Source organism: Oncorhynchus mykiss, unplaced genomic scaffold, assembly GCF_013265735.2.
Source record: "Oncorhynchus mykiss isolate Arlee unplaced genomic scaffold, USDA_OmykA_1.1 un_scaffold_140, whole genome shotgun sequence".
NCBI classification, from domain to species: Eukaryota; Metazoa; Chordata; class Actinopteri; order Salmoniformes; family Salmonidae; genus Oncorhynchus; species Oncorhynchus mykiss.
In genome coordinates this window covers 778,862-801,500 of record NW_023493664.1, presented here as the reverse complement: position 1 = coordinate 801,500, position 22,639 = coordinate 778,862, and the positions used below count along the sequence as shown (strand labels likewise).

The following is a 22,639-nucleotide window of genomic DNA, read 5'->3' as shown; positions in this document are numbered from 1 at the left end:
CAGAGACACACAGCTTGTTGACCTGCTACAGTCAGACACACGCAGCTTGTTGACCTGCTACAGTCAGACACACGCAGCTTGTTGACCTGCTACAGTCAGACACACGCAGCTTGTTGACCTGCTACAGTCAGACACACGCAGCTTGTTGACCTGCTACAGTCAGACACACGCAGCTTGTTGACCTGCTACAGTCAGACACACGCAGCTTGTTGACCTGCTACAGTCAGACACACGCAGCTTGTTGACCTGCTACAGTCAGACACACGCAGCTTGTTGACCTGCTACAGTCAGACACACGCAGCTTGTTGACCTGCTACAGTCAGACACACGCAGCTTGTTGACCTGCTACAGTCAGACACACGCAGCTTGTTGACCTGCTACAGTCAGACACGCAGCTTGTTAACCTGCTACAGTCAGACACACACAGCTTGTTGATCTTTCTCGCTGACATGAAAGATACGGGGCATATCAGCATGTCTTTCGAAAACCGGTTAGAAAGCGACGCGTATTGAGGTAAACGCTCAACGTTTAAACGTGTGTGTGATGTATATTCTACTGTGTTTCTCTGCAGTCAGAGGTCCATGGCAGATACCTGGGAGGCACAGAGGACAGGATCAGCTGCTTTGCCCAGGTAGGTGGGTTTTAAACTCCATGATGAGCTGATGAATATTCATAAACGGATGAATATTCATAAACTGTCTTTCTCTAGATGTTAAATAACATTCGTAACGTGTGTGTGTGTGTGGACTGTAATGTTTGGTCTCTCTCGCAGACTGCATCAGTGGCTGAAAAATGGAGTGTTCACATTGCCATGCATCCTCAGGTAATACACCTACACCCCCCCCCCCCCCCTAACACCTGACCTCTAACCTCTCTAAATGGAGCATTCACATAGCCATGCATCCTTAGGTAATACATCTACACCCCCCCCCCCCCCCCCCCCCTAACACCTGACCTCTAACCTCTCCTCTAAATGGAGCATTCACATTGCCATTAATCCTCAGGTAACACACCTACACCCCCCCCCCCCCCCCCCCAACACTTGACCTCTAACCTCTTCCCTCCAGGTGAACATCTTCAGTGTGACCAGGAAGCGTTATGCCCACCTGTCCTCCAAGGTGGATGAGGTCTCTATCGACCGCGACGTCCCGTGGGGGGTGGACTCCCTGATCACCCTGGTGTTCAGAGACCAACGCTACCACCTGCAGACGTCTGATAACCGCTTCCTGAAGAACGACGGCAGCCTGGAGGCCGTGCCGGACAAGACCACCGGATACACGCTGGAGTTCCGCTCCGGCAAGGTGGCGTTCAGGGATTGTTCCGGGCGCTACCTGGCGCCGTCGGGCCCGAGCGGGACCATGAAGAGCGGGAAGACTAGCCGCGTGGGGAAGGATGAGATGTTCTCTCTGGAGCAGAGTCACCCTCAGGTGGTTCTCACCGCCAGCAACGAGAGGAATGTCTCCACCAGGCAAGGTAGGACCAACACAACCTTACTAGAACCTAACCAGGCAAGGTAGGACCAACACAACCTACTAGAACCTAACCAGGCAAGGTAGGACCAACACAACCTTCTAGAACCTAACCAGGCAAGGTAGGACCAACACAACCTTCTAGAACAGTACTAGAACCTAACCAGGCAAGGTAGGATCAACACAACCTTCTAGAACAGGACTAGAACCTAACCAGGCAAGGTAGGACCAACACAGCCTTCTAGAACAGGACTAGAACCTAACCAGGCAAGGTAGGACCAACACAACCTTCTAGAACAGGACTTGAACCTAACCAGGCAAGGTAGGACCAACACAACCTACTAGAACCTAACCAGGCAGGGTAGGACCAACACAACCTTCTAGATCCTAACCAGGCAAGGTAGGACCAACACAACCTTCTAGAACAGGACTAGAACCTAACCAGGCAAGGTAGGCTCAACACAACCTTCTAGAACAGGACTAGAACCTAACCAGGCAAGGTAGGACCAACACAACCTACTAGAACCTAACCAGGCAGGGTAGGACCAACACAACCTTCTAGATCCTAACCAGGCAAGGTAGGACCAACACAACCTTCTAGAACCTAACCAGGCAGGGTAGGACCAACACAACCTTCTAGATCCTAACCAGGCAAGGTAGGACCAACACAACCTTCTAGAACAGGACTAGAACCTAACCAGGCAAGGTAGGCTCAACACAACCTTCTAGAACAGGACTAGAACCTAACCAGGCAAGGTAGGACCAACACAACCTTCTAGAACAGGACTAGAACCTAACCAGGCAAGGTAGGACCAACACAACCTTCTAGAACAGGACCAGAACCTAACCAGGCAAGGTAGGACCAACACGACCTTCTAGAACAGGACTAGAACCTAACCAGGCAAGGTAGGACCAACACAACCTTCTAGATCCTAACCAGGCAAGGTAGGACCAGACCAACACAACCTTCTAGAACAGGACTAGAACCTAACCAGGCAAGGTAGGCTCAACACAACCTTCTAGAACAGGACTAGAACCTAACCAGGCAAGGTAGGACCAACACAACCTTCTAGAACAGGACTAGAACCTAACCAGGCAAGGTAGGACCAACACAACCTTCTAAATCCTAACCAGGCAAGGTAGGACCAACACAACCTTCTAGAACAGGACTAAATGGAGGGAGAGATGGGGAGGAGGGAGAGATGGGGAGGAGGGAGAGCGTGAGAGAGGAGGAGAGGCTCCATTTTGTGTCTAGCTGACAAACCGCTCTGACACCCTGCCTGCCTGTCGTGTGTGTTATTCCGTAGCTATTCTGCCCCAGTGATCCTTGCAGTAGTTTGCTGATGATGCTTCCCACACACTCACTCTCAACACACACACTGTCTTTGGGCCGGGCTGGGGGGGAGGGGCCGGGCTGGGGGTGGGGGGGGCTGCTGCAGATTCCTCTCGTGTGTAGCAGCTGCAGTGCTGGTATTTGTCTGGATTCATGCCGAGGGAGGGACTGCAACACACTGGACTCTGTCTGGTCGTGACTCTGTGTTGTGTGTGTGTGTGTGTGTGTGTGTGTGTGATCCAGAGATGGAACCTGGACGCTGTCTGGTCGTGACTCCATCTCGTGTGTGTGTGTGTGTGTGAGAGATCCAGAGATGGAACCTGGACGCTGTCTGGTCGTCTTCATGGATCCAAGTCAGGAAGTTGTTTTAGGAGCCCATGTTGTCTACCTCACAGTCAGGAAGATGTTTTAGGAGCCCATGTTGTCTCCCTCACAGTCAGGAAGATGTTTTAGGAGCCCATGTTGTCTCCCTCACAGTCATGAAGTTGTTTTAGGAGCCCATGTTGTCTACCTCAGTCAGGAAGTTGTATTTTTATGTGTTTATCTGTTTTTCACATCCACTATATATACAGAGCATGTCTGATGCTTTAAGGACACGGTTTGATTTAAATAATTAAGACACACAGACACACATGACTAGAGGGAGTCTAACTACAGTTCATTTGATTTGTCATAAAAATACAAAACAAACGTGTGACTGTTTGACTAGCGCTCCGTCTCGCTCCGTCTCGCTCCGTCTCGCTCTGTCATCAGGCCACGGTACTGGGTGATAGCTGGTTAGTGACAGTGACTAAGTTCAGAGCAGGGTACTGAGTGGAGGTCGGCTATTTAACAGTCTGATGGCCTTGAGATAGAAGCTGTTTTTCAGTCTCTCGGTCCCAGCTTTGATGCACCTGTCGCGGAAGTTAGAGTAACAATGATCCAAGGTCTTTCCACCCCTGGTTGCGCAATCGATATGCTGATAAAATTTAGGGAGTCTTGTTTTCAGATTAGCTTTGTTAAATGCGGTCTCTCCTTCACTGCAGCCGAGGTGAGTAAGACATTTAAACGTGTTAACCCTCGCAAGGCTGCAGGCCCAGACGGCATCCCCAGCCGCGCCCTCAGAACATGCGCAGACCAGCTGGCCGGTGTGTTTACGGACATATTCAATCAATCCCTATACCAGTCTGCTGTTCCCACATGCTTCAAGAGGGCCACCATTGTTCCTGTTCCCAAGAAAGCTAAGGTAACTGAGCTAAACGACTACCGCCCCGTAGCACTCACTTCCGTCATCATGAAGTGCTTCGAGAGACTAGTCAAGGACCATATCACCTCCACCCTACCTGACACCCTAGACCCACTCCAATTTGCTTACCGCCCAAATAGGTCCACAGACGATGCAATCTCAACCACACTGCACACTGCCCTAACCCATCTGGACAAGAGGAATACCTATGTGAGAATGCTGTTCATCGACTACAGCTCGGCATTCAACACCATAGTACCCTCCAAGCTCGTCATCAAGCTCGAGACCCTGGGTCTCGACCCCGCCCTGTGCAACTGGGTACTGGACTTCCTGACGGGCCGCCCCCAGGTGGTGAGGGTAGGCAACAACATCTCCTCCCCGCTGATCCTCAACACTGGGGCCCCACAAGGGTGCGTTCTGAGCCCTCTCCTGTACTCCCTGTTCACCCACGACTGCGTGGCCACGCACGCCTCCAACTCAATCATCAAGTTTGCGGACGACACAACAGTGGTAGGCTTGATTACCAACAACGACGAGACGGCCTACAGGGAGGAGGTGAGGGCCCTCGGAGTGTGGTGTCAGGAAAATAACCTCACACTCAACGTCAACAAAACTAAGGAGATGATTGTGGACTTCAGGAAACAGCAGAGGGAACACCCCCCTATCCACATCGATGGAACAGTAGTGGAGAGGGTAGCAAGTTTTAAGTTCCTCGGCATACACATCACAGACAAACTGAATTGGTCCACTCACACAGACAGCATTGTGAAGAAGGCGCAGCAGCGCCTCTTCAACCTCAGGAGGCTGAAGAAATTTGGCTTGTCACCAAAAGCACTCACAAACTTCTACAGATGCACAATCGAGAGCATCCTGTCGGGCTGTATCACCGCCTGGTACGGCAACTGCTCCGCCCTCAACCGTAAGGCTCTCCAGAGGGTAGTGAGGTCTGCACAACGCATCACCAGGGGCAAACTACCTGCCCTCCAGGACACCTACACCACCCGATGTCACAGGAAGGCCATAAAGATCATCAAGGACATCAACCACCCAAGCCACTGCCTGTTCACCCCGCTATCATCTAGAAGGCGAGGTCAATGGTGCATCTGGTAAAGTTTGTTATGGTCTTTGGTGCCAAGCCGAATTTCTTCAGCCTCCACCTTCTTCACCACACTGTCTGTGTAGGTGAACCGTTTCAGTTTGTCCGTGATATGTACGCTGAGGAACTTGAAGTTTTCCACCTTCTCCACTGCTGTCGATGTGGATAGGGGGTGCTCCTTCTGCCTTCTGCTGTTTCCTGAAGTCCACTGTCTCCGCCGTTGTTGGTGATCAAGCCTACCGTTGTTGTCGTCTGCAAACTTGATGATTGAGTTGGAGGCGTGCGTGGCCACGCAGTCGTGGGTGAACAGGGAGTACAGGAGGGGGCTCAGAACGCACCCTTGTGGGGCCCCAGTGTTGAGGATCAGCAAAGTGGAGATGTTGTTTCCTACCTTCACCACCTGGGGGGCGGCATGTCAGGAAGTCCAGGACCCAGTTGCACAGGGAGGGGTTGAGACCCAGGGCCTCCAGCTTAATGATGAGTTTGGAGGGTACTATGGTGTTGAATGCTGAACTGTAGTCGATGAACAGCATTCTGGCATAGGTTTTCCTGTTGTCCAGATGGGGGAAAGGGCAGTTTGACGATTGCACCAGCTCTCTCGTCTGGTCTCTCTGTCCTGTGTGAGTCTCCTGATTTACAGCGGGGCAGGGTTCTGGCTAGGGAGTGGGCTGGTGCTGCCTGTCTGTCTCGGTCTGGCTGTGGCTGGCGCTAGCTGCTGTAAGAGTGTGTGTGTGGAACAGACTGATCTGTGTGTGTGGAACAGACTGATCAGGACCAACACAATCAGACATTCTCTCTCTCTCGTTGTCATGATATTATTTATATATATTTTTTAAAACTTTATTTAACTTGGCAAGTCGGTTAAGAACAAATTCTTATTAACAATGACGGGCCTAAAGACCTGTAGGGACGGGGCCTGGGATTAAAAATATAGGACGACACCCACATCACGGCTGGAGGCCCCGTCGGTAGGGTAGACCCCTGGGCTGGAAGCCCCGTCGGTAGGGTAGACCCCTGGGCCGGAGACCCCGTCGGTGGGGTGGACCCCTGGGCCGGGGAGGCCCCGTCGGTGGGGCAGTAGATCATTCTATAAATGCTCTTTGTCATACCATCTTTGTGATTGTGACTTTAGTTACCAGGAATAAACTCTACCCTTCCTTCCTTGGGAAGTCCTCATTATAAATGTTGTCGTTCTAGTTCTCTCTTGCGGTTCTGAAAATTCCCAGATGCAAATGGTATTCATCAGAAGAGAACCTTTCACTAGATGTAAAGTCTCTAGTGGATGTAAAGTAGCTCCTATGAAAAGTAGCTGGTGTGTTTTCTCCCCGTGGAACATTCCAAAGAATAGTATTTCCCTTCCTGTCTTCCAAACCTCTCTAAAACCCCCTCAGATTTGTCCTGTCACAATAGACAACCAACCCCCTCTAAACCCCCTCAGATCTGTCCTGTCACAATAGACAACCAACCCCCTCTAAACCCCCTCAGATCTGTCCTGTCTACCCTGTTACAATAGACAACCAACCCTCTCTAAACCCCCTCAGATCTGTCCTGTCACAATAGACAACCAACCCCCTCTAAACCCCCTCAGATCTGTCCTGTCACAATAGACAACCAACCCCCTCTAAACCCCCTCAGATCTGTCCTGTCACAATAGACAACCAACCCCCTCTAAACCCCCTCAGATCTGTCCTGTCACAATAGACAACCAACCCCCTCTAAACCCCCTCAGATCTGTCCTGTCACAATAGACAACCAACCCCCTCTAAACCCCCTCAGATCTGTCCTGTCTACCCTGTTACAATAGACAACCAACCCTCTCTAAACCCCCTCAGATCTGTCCTGTCTACCCTGTTACAATAGACAACCAACCCTCTCTAAACCCCCTCAGATCTGTCCTGTCACAATAGACAACCAACCCCCTCTAAACCCCCTCAGATCTGTCCTGTCACAATAGACAACCAACCCCCTCTAAACCCCCTCAGATCTGTCCTGTCACAATAGACAACCAACCCTCTCTAAAACCCCCTCAGATCTGTCCTGTCACAATAGACAACCAACCCTCTCTAAACCCCCTCAGATCTGTCCTGTCACAATAGACAACCAACCCCCTCTAAACCCCCTCAGATCTGTCCTGTCTACCCTGTTACAATAGACAACCAACCCTCTCTAAACCCCCTCAGATCTGTCCTGCCACAATAGACAACCAACCCCCTCTAAAACCCCCTCAGATCTGTCCTGTCTACCCTGTTACAATAGACAACCAACCCCCTCAGATCTGTCCTGCCACAATAGACAACCAACCCCCTCTAAACCCCCTCAGATCTGTGTTAAACCCTCCCCATCCTTGCGGTCTCTGCTCCAGTCAGTCAATTATGACCATGTGGTTCTCATCTTGGTGTGTGTCCTGGAGGGTAGCGGTAACGTTTTTCAGGAGTCCCTCAACGGGAGAGAGAGGTTCTGAAACGGAACATGGAAGTTTCAACATGTCTTCACCGTCCCTGGTGTCTCTCTGTAAACATTGAACATCTCTGCCGCTGCTCTGCCGCTCGGACGGGGCTCTCTGCCGCTCGGACGGGGCTCTCTGCCGCTCGGACGGGGCTCTCTGCCGCTCGGACGGGGCTCTCTGCCGCTCGGACGGGGCTCTGTTTCTGTCTTTCATTCCTCTGGCTGTGTCCTCCTAACTGCTTTATCACCCATAATTCCATGGGGGATTAAACCCTGGAGCTGTGGCAGGGGTCTGGCTGTAGCCTGGCAGCTGTGTGTTTAGATGTGTGTATGCACAGCTGTAGGACCTACTCTAATCCTAACTCTCTGTTGCTGATCCTGACCAGACAGTATGTGACTGGCGGGCTGTAGTGTGGCGGGCTGTAGTGTGGCGGGCTGTAGTGTGGCAGGCTGTAGTGTGGCAGGCTGTAGTGTGACGCTGCTTGTGACGGGCTGTAGTGTGACGCTGCTTGTGGCGGGCTGTAGCGTGGCGGGCTGTGGCTGTAGCGTGGCGGGCTGTAGCGTGGCGGGCTGTAGTGTGACGCTGCTCTTTGCATGACAGACTGACTAGGTGATTACAGGTGAAAGCTATGATCCATTGATGTCACTTGGTTAAATCCACTTCAACCAGTGTAGATGAAGGGGAGGAGACATGTAGATGAAGGGGAGGAGACATGTAGATGAAGGGGAGGAGACATGTAGATGAAGGGGAGGAGACATGTAGATGAAGGGGAGGAGACATGTAGATGAAGGGGAGGAGACGGGTTAAAGAAGAATGTTTAAGCCTCGAGACAATTGACATGGATTGTGTGTGTGTTTAGGTGTGTGTCTGCCATTCAGAGGGTGAATGGGCCAGACAAAAGGTTTGTGTATTTGAACGGGGGATGGTAGTAGGTGTCAGGCGCACTGGTTGGTGTCAAGAACTACGAAGCTCCTGGGGTTTTTCACGCTCAAGTTTCCAGTGTGAATCAAGAATGATCCACCACTCAAAGGACATCCAGACAGAACGTGTGGGGGGGCGTCGGAGTCGACGTGTGGGGGGGCGTCGGAGTCGACGTGTGGGGCGCGTCGGAGTCGACGTGTGGGGAGGCGTCGGAGTCTACGTGTGGGGCGCGTCGGAGTCGACGTGTGGGGAGGCGTCGGAGTCGACGTGTGGGGAGGCGTCGGAGTCGACGTGTGGGGAGGCGTCGGAGTCGACGTGTGGGGAGGCGTCGGAGTCGACGTGTGGGGGGCGTCGGAGTCGACGTGTGGGGAGGCGTCGGAGTCGACGTGTGGGGAGGCGTCGGAGTCTACGTGTGGGGCCGCGTCGGAGTCTACGTGTGGGGCCGCGTCGGAGTCTACGTGTGGGGCCGCGTCGGAGTCTACGTGTGGGGCCGCGTCGGAGTCGACGTGTGGGGAGGCGTCGGAGTCGACGTGTGGGGCCGCGTCGGAGTCGACGTGTGGGGCCGCGTCGGAGTCGACGTGTGGGGAGTCGACGTGTGGGAGGCGTCGGAGTCGACGTGTGGGGCGCGTCGGAGTCGACGTGTGGGGAGGCGTCGGAGTCGACGTGTGGGGAGTCGACGTGTGGGAGGCGTCGGAGTCGACGTGTGGGGCGCGTCGGAGTCGACGTGTGGGGAGGCGTCGGAGTCGACGTGTGGGGAGTCGACGTGTGGGGCGTGTCGGAGTCGACGTGTGGGGCGTGTCGGAGTCGACGTGTGGGAGGCGTCGGAGTCGACGTGTGGGAGGCGTCGGAGTCGACGTGTGGGGCGCGTCGGAGTCGACGTGTGGGGCGCGTCGGAGTCGACGTGTGGGGCGCGTCGGAGTCGACGTGTGGGGCGCGTCGGAGTCGACGTGTGGGGCGCGTCGGAGTCGACGTGTGGGGCGCGTCGGAGTCGACGTGTGGGAGGCGTCGGAGTCGACGTGTGGGGAGTCGATGTGTGGGAGGCGTCGGAGTCGACGTGTGGGGAGGCGTCGGAGTCGACGTGTGGGGAGGCGTCGGAGTCGACGTGTGGGGCGCGTCGGAGTCGACGTGTGGGGCGCGTCGGAGTCGACGTGTGGGGCGCGTCGGAGTCGACGTGTGGGGCCGCGTCGGAGTCGACGTGTGGGGAGTTTGACACCTTGTAGAGTTCATGCCCCGACTAATTAGGGCAGTTCTGAGGGCCAAAGGGGGCTGCAACTCAATATCAGGGAGGTGTTTTTAATGTTTTGTTCAAATCTGTAGTCAATCAATCAATCAAATTTATTTTATATAGCCCTTCGTACATCAGCTGATATCTCAAAGTGCTGTACAGAAACCCAGCCTAAAACCCCAAACAGCAAGCAATGCAGGTGAAGAAGCACGGTGGCTAGGAAAAACTCCCTAGAAAGGCCAAAACCTAGGAAGAAACCTAGAGAGGAACCAGGCTATGTGGGGTGGCCAGTCCTCTTCTGGCTGTGCCGGGTGGAGATTATAACAAAACATGGTCAAGATGTTCAAATGTTCATAAATGACCAGCATGGTCGAATAATAATAAGGCAGAATAGTTGAAACTGGAGCAGCAGCACAGTCAGGTGGACTGGGGACAGCAAAGAGTCATCATGTCAGGTATTCCTGGGGCATGGTCCTAGGGCTCAGGTCCTCCGAGAGAGAGAAAGAAAGAGAGAATTAGAGAGAGCATATGTGGGGTGGCCAGTCCTCTTCTGGCTGTGCCGGGTGGAGATTATAACAGAACATGGCCAAGATGTTCAAATGTTCATAAATGATCAGCATGGTTGAATAATAATAAGGCAGAACAGTTGAAACTGGAGCAGCAGCACAGCCAGGTGGACTGGGGACAGCAAGGAGGAGTCATCATGTCAGGTAGTCCTGGGGCATGGTCCTAGGGCTCAGGTCCTCCGAGAGAGAGAAAGAGAGAAGGAGAGAATTAGAGAACGCACACTTAGATTCACACAGGACACCGAATAGGACAGGAGAAGTACTCCAGATATAACAAACTGACCCTAGCCCCCCGACACATAAACTACTGCAGCATAAATACTGGAGGCTGAGACAGGAGGGGTCAGGAGACACTGTGGCCCACTCCGAGGACACCCCCGGACAGGGCCAAACAGGAAGGATATAACCCCACCCACTTTGCCAAAGCACAGCCCCCACACCACTAGAGGGATATCTTCAACCACCAACATACCATCCTGAGACAAGGCTGAGTATAGCCCACAAAGACCTCCGCCACGGCACAACTTAAGGGGGGGGGGGGGGGGCGCCAACCCAGACAGGATGACCACATCAGTGACTCAACCCACTCAGGTGACGCACCCCCTCCAGGGACGGCATGAGAGAGCCCCAGTAAAGCCAGTGACTCAGCCCCTGTAATAGGGTTAGAGGCAGAGAATCCCAGTGGAAAGAGGGGAACCGGCAAGGCAGAGACAGCAAGGGTGGTTCGTTGCTCCAGAGCCTTTCCGTTCACCCTCCCACTCCTGGGCCAGACTACACTCAATCATATGACCCACTGAAGAGATGAGTCTTCAGTAGAGACTTAAAGGTTGAGACCGAGTTTGCGTCTCTGACATGGGTAGGCAGACCGTTCCATAAAAATGGAGCTCTATAGGAGAAAGCCCTGCCTCCAGCTGTTTGCTTAAAAATTCTAGGGACAATTAGGAGGCCTGCGTCTTGTGACCGTAGCGTACGTGTAGGTATGTACGGCAGGACCAAATCACAGAGATAGATAGGAGCAAGCCCATGTAATGCTTTGTAGGTTAGCAGTAAAACCTTGAAATCAGCCCTTGCTTTGACAGGAAGCCAGTGTAGAGAGGCACTGGAGTAATATGATCACATTTTTTGGTTCTAGTCAGGATTCTAGCAGCCGTATTTAGCACTAACTGAAGTTTATTTAGTGCGTTTCTTTCTGCTCGTTCCTGACCCTCTGTCAGTCTCTAACCCTGCTCTCCTCTTTTCCCCGCCCAGGCATGGACCTGTCAGCCAATCAGGACGAGGAGGGAGACCAGGAAGTGTTCCAGGTGGAGATGAGTCGTGAGAACAGGAAGTGTGCCTTCCGGACCGCCGCCGGGAAGTACTGGACCCTCACCTCTTCTGGAGGACTACAGTGTACCGCCTCTACTAAGTAATAACACACACACACACACACACACACCTCTTCTGGAGGATTACAGTGTACCGCCTCTACTAAGTAATAACACACACACACACACACACCTCTTCTGGAGGACTACAGTGTACCGCCTCCACTAAGTAATAACACACACACACACACACACACACACCTCTTCTGGAGGACTACAGTGTACCGCCTCCACTAAGTAATAACACACACACACACACACACACACACACACACCTCTTCTGGAGGATTACAGTGTACCGCCTCCACTAAGTAATAACACACACACACACACACCTCTTCTGGAGGACTACAGTGTACCGCCTCCACTAAGTAATAACACACACACACACACACCTTCTGGAGGACTACAGTGTACCGCCTCCACTAAGTAATAACACACACACACACACACACACACACACCTCTTCTGGAGGACTACAGTGTACCGCCTCTACTAAGTAATAACACACACACACACACACACACACACAGACCCCCTCACCTCTTCTGGAGGATTACAGTTTTACCCTAACCTTAACCCTAACCTGTAGTTTAACCCTAACCCCTAACCTGTAGTTTTACCTTAACCCTAACCTGTAGTTTTACCCTAACCCCTAACCCGTAGTTTTACCCTAACCCCTAACCTGTAGTTTTACCCTAACCCCTAACCTGTAGTTATACCCTAACCTAAACCCTAACCCGTAGTTTTACCCTAACCCCTAACCCGTAGTTTTACCCTAACCCCTAACCTGTAGTTTTACCCTAACCTGTAGTTTTACCCTAACCCGTAGTTTTACCCTAACCCGTAGTTTTACCCTAACCCGTAGTTTTACCCTAACCCGTAGTTTTACCCTAACCCGTAGTTTTACCCTAACCCGTAGTTTTACCCTAACCCGTAGTTTTACCCTAACCCGTAACCTGTAGTTTTACCCTAAACCCTAACCCGTAGTTTTACCCTAACCCCTAACCCGTAGTTTTACCCTAACCCCTAACCCGTAGTTTTACCCTAACCCGTAGTTTTACCCTAACCCCTAACCTGTAGTTTTACCCTAACCCCTAACCTGTAGTTTTACCCTAACCCCTAACCCGTAGTTTTACCCTAACCCCTAACCCGTAGTTTTACCCTAACCCGTAGTTTTACCCTAACCCCTAACCCGTAGTTTTACCCTAACCTGTAGTTTTACCCTAACCCCTAACCTGTAGTTTTACCCTAACCCGAAAACATAACCTCAACCGTAACTCCTAAACCTTATCGTAAATCTAGCATTAATTCTACCCTCAACCGTAACATTAATTCAACCCTAAAACCCCCTTAGAATTTTTGACCTTGTGGGGACTAACAAAATGTCCCCAGTTAGTCAGATTTTTGTTTGTTTACTGTTCTTCAGGTCCCCACAAGTATAGTTAAGCATGTATGTGCACACACACACACACACACACACACACCACCTCTATGTGAATGCTGAGTGGCAGTGATTGTGTTGCTGATCGGACTGTGATCCCAGCAGACTTCCTCAGGTTATGCATCGTGTTTTAAAGGTTTTGACTGCTGCTGTCAAGTTTCTCGAGTGCTCTGTCGCCCACAGGGGGGGTTGTGGGTCGTGAAGTGAATATTGTGTTTTGGCAGAGTGCTCGGTTGTACACCACACACACACACACACACACAAGCATGATTGAAGCCACCTGAGTTACGGTAGCTAGCAAAGAAAGGTGCCATTTCTGTAAATAAAATGTTATACTGCAGCTATCGACTGTTAGCCGTCGGCTAGCTGCGGCGTGTCGGCTGTTAGCCGTCGGCTAGCTGCGGCGTGTCGGCTGTTAGCCGTCGGCTAGCTGCGGCGTGTCGGCTGTTAGCCGTCGGCTAGCTGCGGCGTGTCGGCTGTTAGCCGTCGGCTAGCTGCGGCGTGTCGTCAGCTTCATTGCTCCATGAAGGGGTGGCTCCAGTAATAAATGTTATTACAATGTTCTATCCTGTTGAGAATTATATTTGTGTGTGTGTGTGTGTGTGTGTGTGTGTGTGTGTGTAGGACTGCCAACTGTTACTTTGACATGGAGTACTGTGGTAAGAAGCTGACTCTCCGTGCCGCCAACGGGAAATACGTCGCAGCCAAGAAGAACGGCCAGCTAGCCGCTACCGTCGATGTTGCCGGTCAGTGTGAAAACAGCTCTGCCTTTGGGTAGTAAAGAGCAACCCAACAGGGTGTTCAGTATGCAGATGACTTGGTTCAAGGGTCATACCAACTCCTAGTCTCTCCCTGTTCCAGATGACTTGGTTCAAGGGTCATACCAACTCCTAGTCTCTCCCTGTTCCAGATGACTTGGTTCAAGGGTCATACCAACTCCTAGTCTCTCCCTGTTCCAGATGACTTGGTTCAAGGGTCATACCAACTGCTAGTCTCTCCCTGTTCCATATGCAGATGACTTGGTTCAAGGGTCATACCAACTCCTAGTCAGTCCCTGTTCCAGATGACTTGGTTCACGGGTCATACCAACTCCTAGTCTCTCCCTGTTCCAGATGACTTGGTTCAAGGGTCATACCAACTCCTAGTCTATCCCTGTTCCAGATGACTTGGTTCAAGGGTCATACCAACTCCTAGTCACGCTCCCTGTTCCAGATGACTTGGTTCAAGGGTCATACCAACTCCTAGTCACGCTCCCTGTTCCAGATGACTTGGTTCAAGGGTCATACCAACTCCTAGTCACGCTCCCTGTTCCAGATGACTTGGTTCAAGGGTCATACCAACTGCTAGTCTCTCCCTGTTCCAGATGACTTGGTTCAAGGGTCATACCAACTGCTAGTCTCTCCCTGTTCCAGATGACTTGGTTCAAGGGTCATACCAACTGCTAGTCTCTCCCTGTTGTAGATGACTTGGTTCACGGGTCATACCAACTCCTAGTCAGTCTCTCCCTGTTCCAGATGACTTGGTTCACGGGTCATACCAACTCCTAGTCTCTCCCTGTTCCAGATGACTTGGTTCACGGGTCATACCAACTCCTAGTCTCTCCCTGTTCCAGATGACTTGGTTCAAGGGTCATACCAACTGCTAGTCTCTCCCTGTTCCAGATGACTTGGTTCAAGGGTCATACCAGCTGCTAGTCTCTCCCTGTTCCAGATGACTTGGTTCACGGGTCATACCAACTGCTAGTCTCTCCCTGTTCCAGATGACTTGGTTCACGGGTCATACCAACTGCTAGTCTCTCCCTGTTCCAGATGACTTGGTTCAAGGGTCACACCAACTCCTAGTCTCTCCCTGTTCCAGATGACTTGGTTCACGGGTCATACCAACTCCTAGTCTCTCCCTGTTCCAGATGACTTGGTTCACGGGTCATACCAACTGCTAGTCTCTCCCTGTTCCAGATGACTTGGTTCAAGGGTCATACCAACTGCTAGTCTCTCCCTGTTCCATATGCAGATGACTTGGTTCAAGGGTCATACCAACTCCTAGTCAGTCCCTGTTCCAGATGACTTGGTTCACGGGTCATACCAACTCCTAGTCTCTCCCTGTTCCAGATGACTTGGTTCAAGGGTCATACCAACTCCTAGTCTATCCCTGTTCCAGATGACTTGGTTCAAGGGTCATACCAACTCCTAGTCACGCTCCCTGTTCCAGATGACTTGGTTCAAGGGTCATACCAACTCCTAGTCACGCTCCCTGTTCCAGATGACTTGGTTCAAGGGTCATACCAACTCCTAGTCACGCTCCCTGTTCCAGATGACTTGGTTCAAGGGTCATACCAACTGCTAGTCTCTCCCTGTTCCAGATGACTTGGTTCAAGGGTCATACCAACTGCTAGTCTCTCCCTGTTCCAGATGACTTGGTTCAAGGGTCATACCAACTGCTAGTCTCTCCCTGTTGTAGATGACTTGGTTCACGGGTCATACCAACTCCTAGTCAGTCTCTCCCTGTTCCAGATGACTTGGTTCACGGGTCATACCAACTCCTAGTCTCTCCCTGTTCCAGATGACTTGGTTCACGGGTCATACCAACTCCTAGTCTCTCCCTGTTCCAGATGACTTGGTTCAAGGGTCATACCAACTGCTAGTCTCTCCCTGTTCCAGATGACTTGGTTCAAGGGTCATACCAGCTGCTAGTCTCTCCCTGTTCCAGATGACTTGGTTCACGGGTCATACCAACTGCTAGTCTCTCCCTGTTCCAGATGACTTGGTTCACGGGTCATACCAACTGCTAGTCTCTCCCTGTTCCAGATGACTTGGTTCAAGGGTCACACCAACTCCTAGTCTCTCCCTGTTCCAGATGACTTGGTTCACGGGTCATACCAACTCCTAGTCTCTCCCTGTTCCAGATGACTTGGTTCACGGGTCATACCAACTGCTAGTCTCTCCCTGTTCCAGATGACTTGGTTCACGGGTCATACCAACTCCTAGTCTATCCCTGTTCCAGATGACTTGGTTCACGGGTCATACCAACTCCTAGTCCCTCCCTGTTCCAGATGACTTGGTTCAAGGGTCATACCAACTGCTAGTCTCTCCCTGTTCATACATGTGGCTTCTGTGCCGTGGTGCACAATAGGTCTGGTTTCATTACAACTCTTTTCTTTGAATTGGTCCTTTCTGGAAGGTTCTCTTGCCCTTTACAACAGGTGGAGCCTCCCAAATAGAAAACACTCATTTGAACATCCGTGTTTAGCAAGACCATTCCATATAAGGTGTTGAAGAGGGCAGAAGCAGAGCGTCCCCCAGGTTAGGGGAGTGTCCCCAGGTTAGGGGAGTGTCTCCAGGTTAGGGGAGTGTCTCCAGGTTAGGGGAGTGTCTCCAGGTTAGGGGAGTGTCTCCAGGTTAGGGGAGTGTCTCCAGGTTAGGGGAGTGTCTCCAGGTTAGGGGAGTGTCTCCAGGTTAGGGGAGTGTCTCCAGGTTAGGGGAGTGTCTCCAGGTTAGGGGAGTGTCTCCAGGTTAGGGGAGTGTCTCCAGGTTAGGGGAGTGTCTCCAGGTTAGGGGAGTGTCCCCAGGTTAGGGGAGTGTCCCCAGGTTAGGGGAGTGTCCCCAGGTTAGGGGAGTGTCCCCAGGTTAGGGGAGTGTCTCCAGGTTAGGGGAGTGTCTCCAGGTTAGGGGAGTGTCTCCAGGTTAGGGGAGTGTCTCCAGGTTAGGGGAGTGTCTCCAGGTTAGGGGAGTGTCTCCAGGTTAGGGGAGTGTCTCCAGGTTAGGGGAGTGTCCCCAGGTTAGGGGAGTGTCCCCAGGTTAGGGGAGTGTCCCCAGGTTAGGGGAGTGTCCCCAGGTTAGGGGAGTGTCCCCAGGTTAGGGGAGTGTCCCCAGGTTAGGGGAGTGTCCCCAGGTTAGGGGAGTGTCCCCAGGTTAGGGGAGTGTCCCCAGGTTAGGGGAGTGTCCCCAGGTTAGGGGAGTGTCCCCAGGTTAGGGGAGTGTCCCCAGGTTAGGGGAGTGTCCCCAGGTTAGGGGAGTGTCCCCAGGTTAGGGGAGTGTCCCCAGGTTAGGGGAGCGTCCCCAGGTTAGGGGAGCGTCCCCAGGTTAGGGGAGCGTCCCCAGGTTAGGGGAGCGTCCCCAGGTTAGGGGAGCGTCCCCAGGTTAGGGGAGCGTCCCCAGGTTAGGGGAGCGTCCCCAGGTTAGGGGAGCGTCCCCAGGTTAGGGGAGCGTCCCCAGGTTAGGGGAGCGTCCCCAGGTTAGGGGAGCGTCCCCAGGTTAGGGGAGCGTCCCCAGGTTAGGGGAGCGTCCCCAGGTTAGGGGAGCGTCCCCAGGTTAGGGGAGCGTCCCCAGGTTAGGGGAGCGTCCCCAGCAGGCTAGGGGTTTTGGGATGTCCCCAGCGGGCTAGGGGAGTGTAACCTTAGCCTTATAATAATTTTTTTTTAAAGTCATTCTTTGACGACATGGGTAATATGGGTGTTTGTCCCTCCAGGTGAGTCGGAGGAGTTCCTGATGAAGCTGATTAACCGTCCAATCATCGTCCTCCGTGGGGAACACGGTTTCATCGGGTGTCGTAAGGTCACAGGAACCCTGGACTCCAACCGTTCCTCGTACGACTACTTTACCCTGACCTTCAGAGAGGGAACGTACAGTTTACAGGGTTAGTGTACACACACACACACACACACACACACACACACACTACTTTATCCTGACCTTCAGAGAGGGGACGTACAGTTTACAGGGTTAGTACACACACACACACACACACACACACACTACTTTACCCTGACCTTCAGAGAGGGGGCGTACAGTTTACAGGGTTAGTACACACACACACACACACACACACACACACACACACACACACACACACACACACACAGACTACTTTCCCCTGACCTTCAGAGAGGGGGCCCTACAGGGTCAGTACAGACATACATGGACACACACAGGCTTTGCCTGAGACCTGAAGATTTCCATTGGCTTCCCAAACTAATGTCTGTAGGATTTAGCTGGGCGGACTAACAGACAAAATAATGGGATTGTATGTTAGGACGAGTAGTTAGCCTGCCCTTTCAGATGAACTAGAGGAGCCTCCTCATGACAACGAGCAGTTAGCCTGCCCTTTCAGATGAACTAGAGGAGCCTCCTCATGACAACGAGCAGTTAGCCTGCCCTTTCCAGGGGACGGTGTAGAGTCTGACAGATGAACTAGAGGAGCCTCCTCATGACAACGAGCAGTTAGCCTGCCCTTTCAGATGAACTAGAGGAGCCTCCTCATGACAACGAGCAGTTAGCCTGCCCTTTCAGATGAACTAGAGGAGTCTCCTCATGACAACGAGCAGTTAGCCTGCCCTTTCAGATGAACTAGAGGAGTCTCCTCATGACAACGAGCAGTTAGCCTGCCCTTTCAGATGAACTAGAGGAGTCTCCTCATGACAACGAGCAGTTAGCCTGCCCTTTCAGATGAACTAGAGGAGTCTCCTCATGACAACGAGCAGTTAGCCTGCCCTTTCCAGGGGAAGGTGTAGAGTCTGACAGATGAACTAGAGGAGCCTCCTCATGACAACGAGCAGTTAGCCTGCCCTTTCAGATGAACTAGAGGAGTCTCCTCATGACAACGAGCAGTTAGCCTGCCCTTTCAGATGAACTAGAGGAGTCTCCTCATGACAACGAGCAGTTAGCCTGCCCTTTCCAGGGGAAGGTGTAGAGTCTGACAGCTCAGATGAACTAGAGGAGCCTCCTTATGACAACGAACAGTTAACCTGCCCTTTCCAGGGGACGGTGTAGAGTCTGACAGCTCAGATGAACTAGAGGAGCCTCCTCATGACAACGAGCAGTTAGCCTGCCCTTTCAGATGAACTAGAGGAGCCTCCTCATGACAACGAGCAGTTAGCCTGCCCTTTCCAGGGGACGGTGTAGAGTCTGACAGATGAACTAGAGGAGCCTCCTCATGACAACGAGCAGTTAGCCTGCCCTTTCAGATGAACTAGAGGAGCCTCCTCATGACAACGAGCAGTTAGCCTGCCCTTTCCAGGGGACGGTGTAGAGTCTGACAGCTCAGATGAACTAGAGGAGTCTCCTCATGACAACGAGCAGTTAGCCTGCCCTTTCAGATGAACTAGAGGAGCCTCCTCATGACAACGAGCAGTTAGCCTGCCCTTTCCAGAGGACGGTGTAGAGTCTGACGGCTCAGATGAACTAGAGGAGCCTCCTCATGACAACGAGCAGTTAGCCTGCCCTTTCAGATTAACTAGAGGAGCCTCCTCATGACAACGAGCAGTTAGCCTGCCCTTTCCAGGGGACGGTGTAGAGTCTGACAGCTCAGATGAACTAGAGGAGCCTCCTCATGACAACGAGCAGTTAGCCTGCCCTTTCAGATGAACTAGAGGAGCCTCATGACAATGAGCAGATTAAGACTAGTCCTGGGTTATAAATCATGTTTCCAGGACACAGATTAAGACTCGTCCTGGGTTATAAATCATGTTTCCAGGACACAGATTAAGGCTAGTCCTGGGTTATAAATCATGTTTCCAGGACACAGATTAAGACTAGTCCTGGATTATAAATCATGTTTCCAGGACACAGATTAAGACTAGTCCTGGGTTATAAATCATGTTTCCAGGACACAGATTAAGACTAGTCCTGGGTTATAAATCATGTTTCCAGGACACAGATTAAGACTCGTCCTGGATTATAAATCATGTTTCCAGGACACAGATTAAGACTCGTCCTGGATTATAAATCATGTTTCCAGGACACAGATTAAGACTCGTCCTGGGTTATAAATCATGTTTCCAGGACACAGATTAAGACTCGTCCTGGATTATAAAACACCTCCACTGAACATGCTTCTTAATCCCATTCCCCTCCTACTTATAGACTATTCATAATCTGTTTCCAGGAAACCACCTGCTGAAATTTAGAATGTTTATTTGACTAAATTTGTATTTTGGACATATCATCATGGTTGAACCTGTTGTAAACGCCCCCCCCCCCCCTCTCCTCAGACTCGACGGGGAAGTTCTGGATGGTGGGCAGCGAGGCGTCGGTGGTGAGCAGCAGTGACAACCCCGTCGACTTCCTGTTAGAGTTCTGCGACTACAACAAGGTCGCTATCCGCTCCGTCGCCGACGGGAAGTATCTCCACGGCGACCACGCCGGCGTCTTGAAGGCCAACGCCGACGACCTGGAGACCGCCACGCTCTGGGAGTACTGACCCCCTTCCCGAGACCCCGTTACTACGACAACGAAGCAGCAGCATCCCATAACTCCTCCCTCTATCCCTCCATCCTTCTCTCAACTCTGTCCTAACGCCTCCCAGACCAGGGCTGTGTTCAGTGGGGTGAAATGTTCACGATATCGTAGATGGGGGGGAGGGGGGGGGGTAATGTAGGACCTAGAGCTGACCCCATTATCTGTTTTCACCTGATAATGAATCCCGTCTCATCTAATCTACATCATACGTTTCTATGTGACGTTCCACCGCTCTGAACAGGACCTTTTTTTTTGTGTGAACTTGACAAAGGAGGGAGAGAAAGAGAGCTGGGGGAGGTTATGTCCTAATGTAAAGGCTTTCTTCACCTCCTTTTCTCGCTCTGCCTTTCCCTCTTTTCTCTCTCTGCCTTTCCCTCCTCTTTTCTCTCTGCCTTTCCCTCTTTTCTCTCTGCCTTTCCCTCCTCTTTTCTCTCTCTGCCTTTCCCTCCTCTTTTCTCTCTGCCTTTCCCTCCTCTTTTCTCTCTGCCTTTCCCTCCTCTTTTCTCTCTGCCTTTCCCTCCTCTTTTCTCTCTGCCTTTCCCTCCTCTTTTCTCTCTGCCTTTCCCTCCTCTTTTCTCTCTCTGCCTTTCCCTCCTCTTTTCTCTCTCTGCCTTTCCCTCCTCTTTTCTCTCTCTGCCTTTCCCTCCTCTTTTCTCTCTCTGCCTTTCCCTCCTCTTTTCTCTCTCTGCCTTTCTCTCTCACAGTTCCATTCTGCAGTACCCACCTGTATTTGTTGCCAAAGTTAGTGGGGCTGTGCACTATTCCCCCCCGTCCAATAGCAACGTGGCTCGATGTGTCACTCAGTCCTAGATGTATGATTGGCCCACTCTCAAACAGCTGACCACACCCCCCCCCCCCCCCCCCCCCACCCCCACAGAGCAGAGCTTTGTTAAACCCCCCCCCCCCCCTCAACTAAACCCTTCTTCAACTGAACTCTCTCTATATCTATTTCTCTATTTGTATCCAGGTGTCTGTCCCTGTGATCTCTGTATTCAACAACACATGGTGGTCAGACAGTATTTATCATGTAGGACCTGATTTTTGGCCAGGATTCAATCCCACAATGCAATGTTCACGGTAAACGCTGCATGTGTCGGTTTATTCTGAAATGACCTTTTTATTTTAAATGTCTAAAAGCAGTGATGGTTTTGAATCGTAAATAGAACCGGGTTCTGTCTGGAACCGGGTTCTGTCTGGAAATAGAGGCTGGTCTCTGAGCGTTGTGTAAAAACTGGAAGTGGATTCTCACGGTGTTCTGGAATGGGTTTAGTCCCTCATCTCATTAATATTGTATCACAGGAAACGTTCCAATGTAACCTAGAGGAAATGATGTCATCCTCTAGCTGGAGATGTTGTTTTCGTGAAGGAAGTGTGTGTGTGTGTCCCTACAGCTGTCCAGAGCTCTGATCTGGTGGGACGTTAACCTCTGACTGGAATAATTTCTTTAATTTTCTCTCTAAGGCACAGCCATTATCATGGAGAATGATCTGTTGGTATTGATACAAACACCGTCTCTCACATGACTTCCTGGTCTCACACTCCTCCTCACAACTGGAATCTGGTGCTTAATCTCATAATTCTCATGTAAATGTGACCCACTGTGATCTAGCCAGCGGTCAACGATGTGGTGTAGTGGATGGATGGAAAGGTGTGTGTGTGTGTGTGTGTGTGACTGTTGGTTCACACAGGTGAGAGGTTAGACCGCCATTGTAGTTCTGATAATGCCTGTGTCTGACTCAGTGTTTCTGGGTAATTTACTAAATGTAACTATATACAAATATTCCAAACCTTTTTTTACTTTGAGAAACTGGAACTTTCCTTTTCTGTTTGATTTTTTTTGGTGATTAATCTGTTGTGCCATTGGTTCACCTGGATGCCAACAACCAATTAAAAAACGGGGATTTTGAACACTACTGCCTGTCTGTTCTCTCTGTTTTTTTAACTGGACCACTTCCTGTTCAACTACAACACATTGTGATTGGTGCGTTTACACAGCTCCTCCCTCTAAAACATGGCTTCAGGGGCCCAGTGTTTCTCAGAAAAACAATCTGGAGTTCGCCAACAGGATTAGGACATTGAATAGAACGGGGAGTCCCCATTCGAAGGGATTCGTACGTTCTATTTCTAAACACGTAATCCGATCATTAACTTTAGGAAAACTGGGCCCTGGAGAGGTTGGAGCTCTAACTTATATTTACCAGCCGAGGTCCTCTGGGCCCTGGAGGGGAGGGAGCCCCCCCCCCCCCCCCCATGGGGACAATTTGTCTTGCTGGTGTCTGACACACAAATACATACTCTACACATTAACCTTTTGTGAC

General features: G+C 51.5%; 1 protein-coding gene and 1 long non-coding RNA gene across 2 annotated transcripts in view; both read left to right on the top strand.

Annotated features, from left to right (window-relative positions):
* Positions 1 to 20,735, top strand: part of LOC110517482 (fascin-like) — a 28,105-nt gene extending 7,370 nt beyond the window's left edge. Inside the window, exons 2-8 of the mRNA XM_036972314.1 lie at positions 572 to 631; positions 773 to 823; positions 1,068 to 1,473; positions 11,530 to 11,686; positions 13,714 to 13,835; positions 17,554 to 17,721; positions 20,075 to 20,735. Of these exons, the coding sequence (XP_036828209.1) occupies positions 572 to 631; positions 773 to 823; positions 1,068 to 1,473; positions 11,530 to 11,686; positions 13,714 to 13,835; positions 17,554 to 17,721; positions 20,075 to 20,283 (1,173 nt within the window). The 3' untranslated portion in view covers positions 20,284 to 20,735. The remainder of the gene's footprint in view (positions 1 to 571; positions 632 to 772; positions 824 to 1,067; positions 1,474 to 11,529; positions 11,687 to 13,713; positions 13,836 to 17,553; positions 17,722 to 20,074) is intronic.
* On the top strand, positions 1,485 to 2,338 carry LOC118947119. The gene is made up of 2 exons (XR_005041775.1): positions 1,485 to 1,919; positions 1,970 to 2,338. It is a non-coding gene; the product is annotated as an uncharacterized LOC118947119 (long non-coding RNA).
* Positions 20,736 to 22,639: the final 1,904 nt, after the last annotated feature.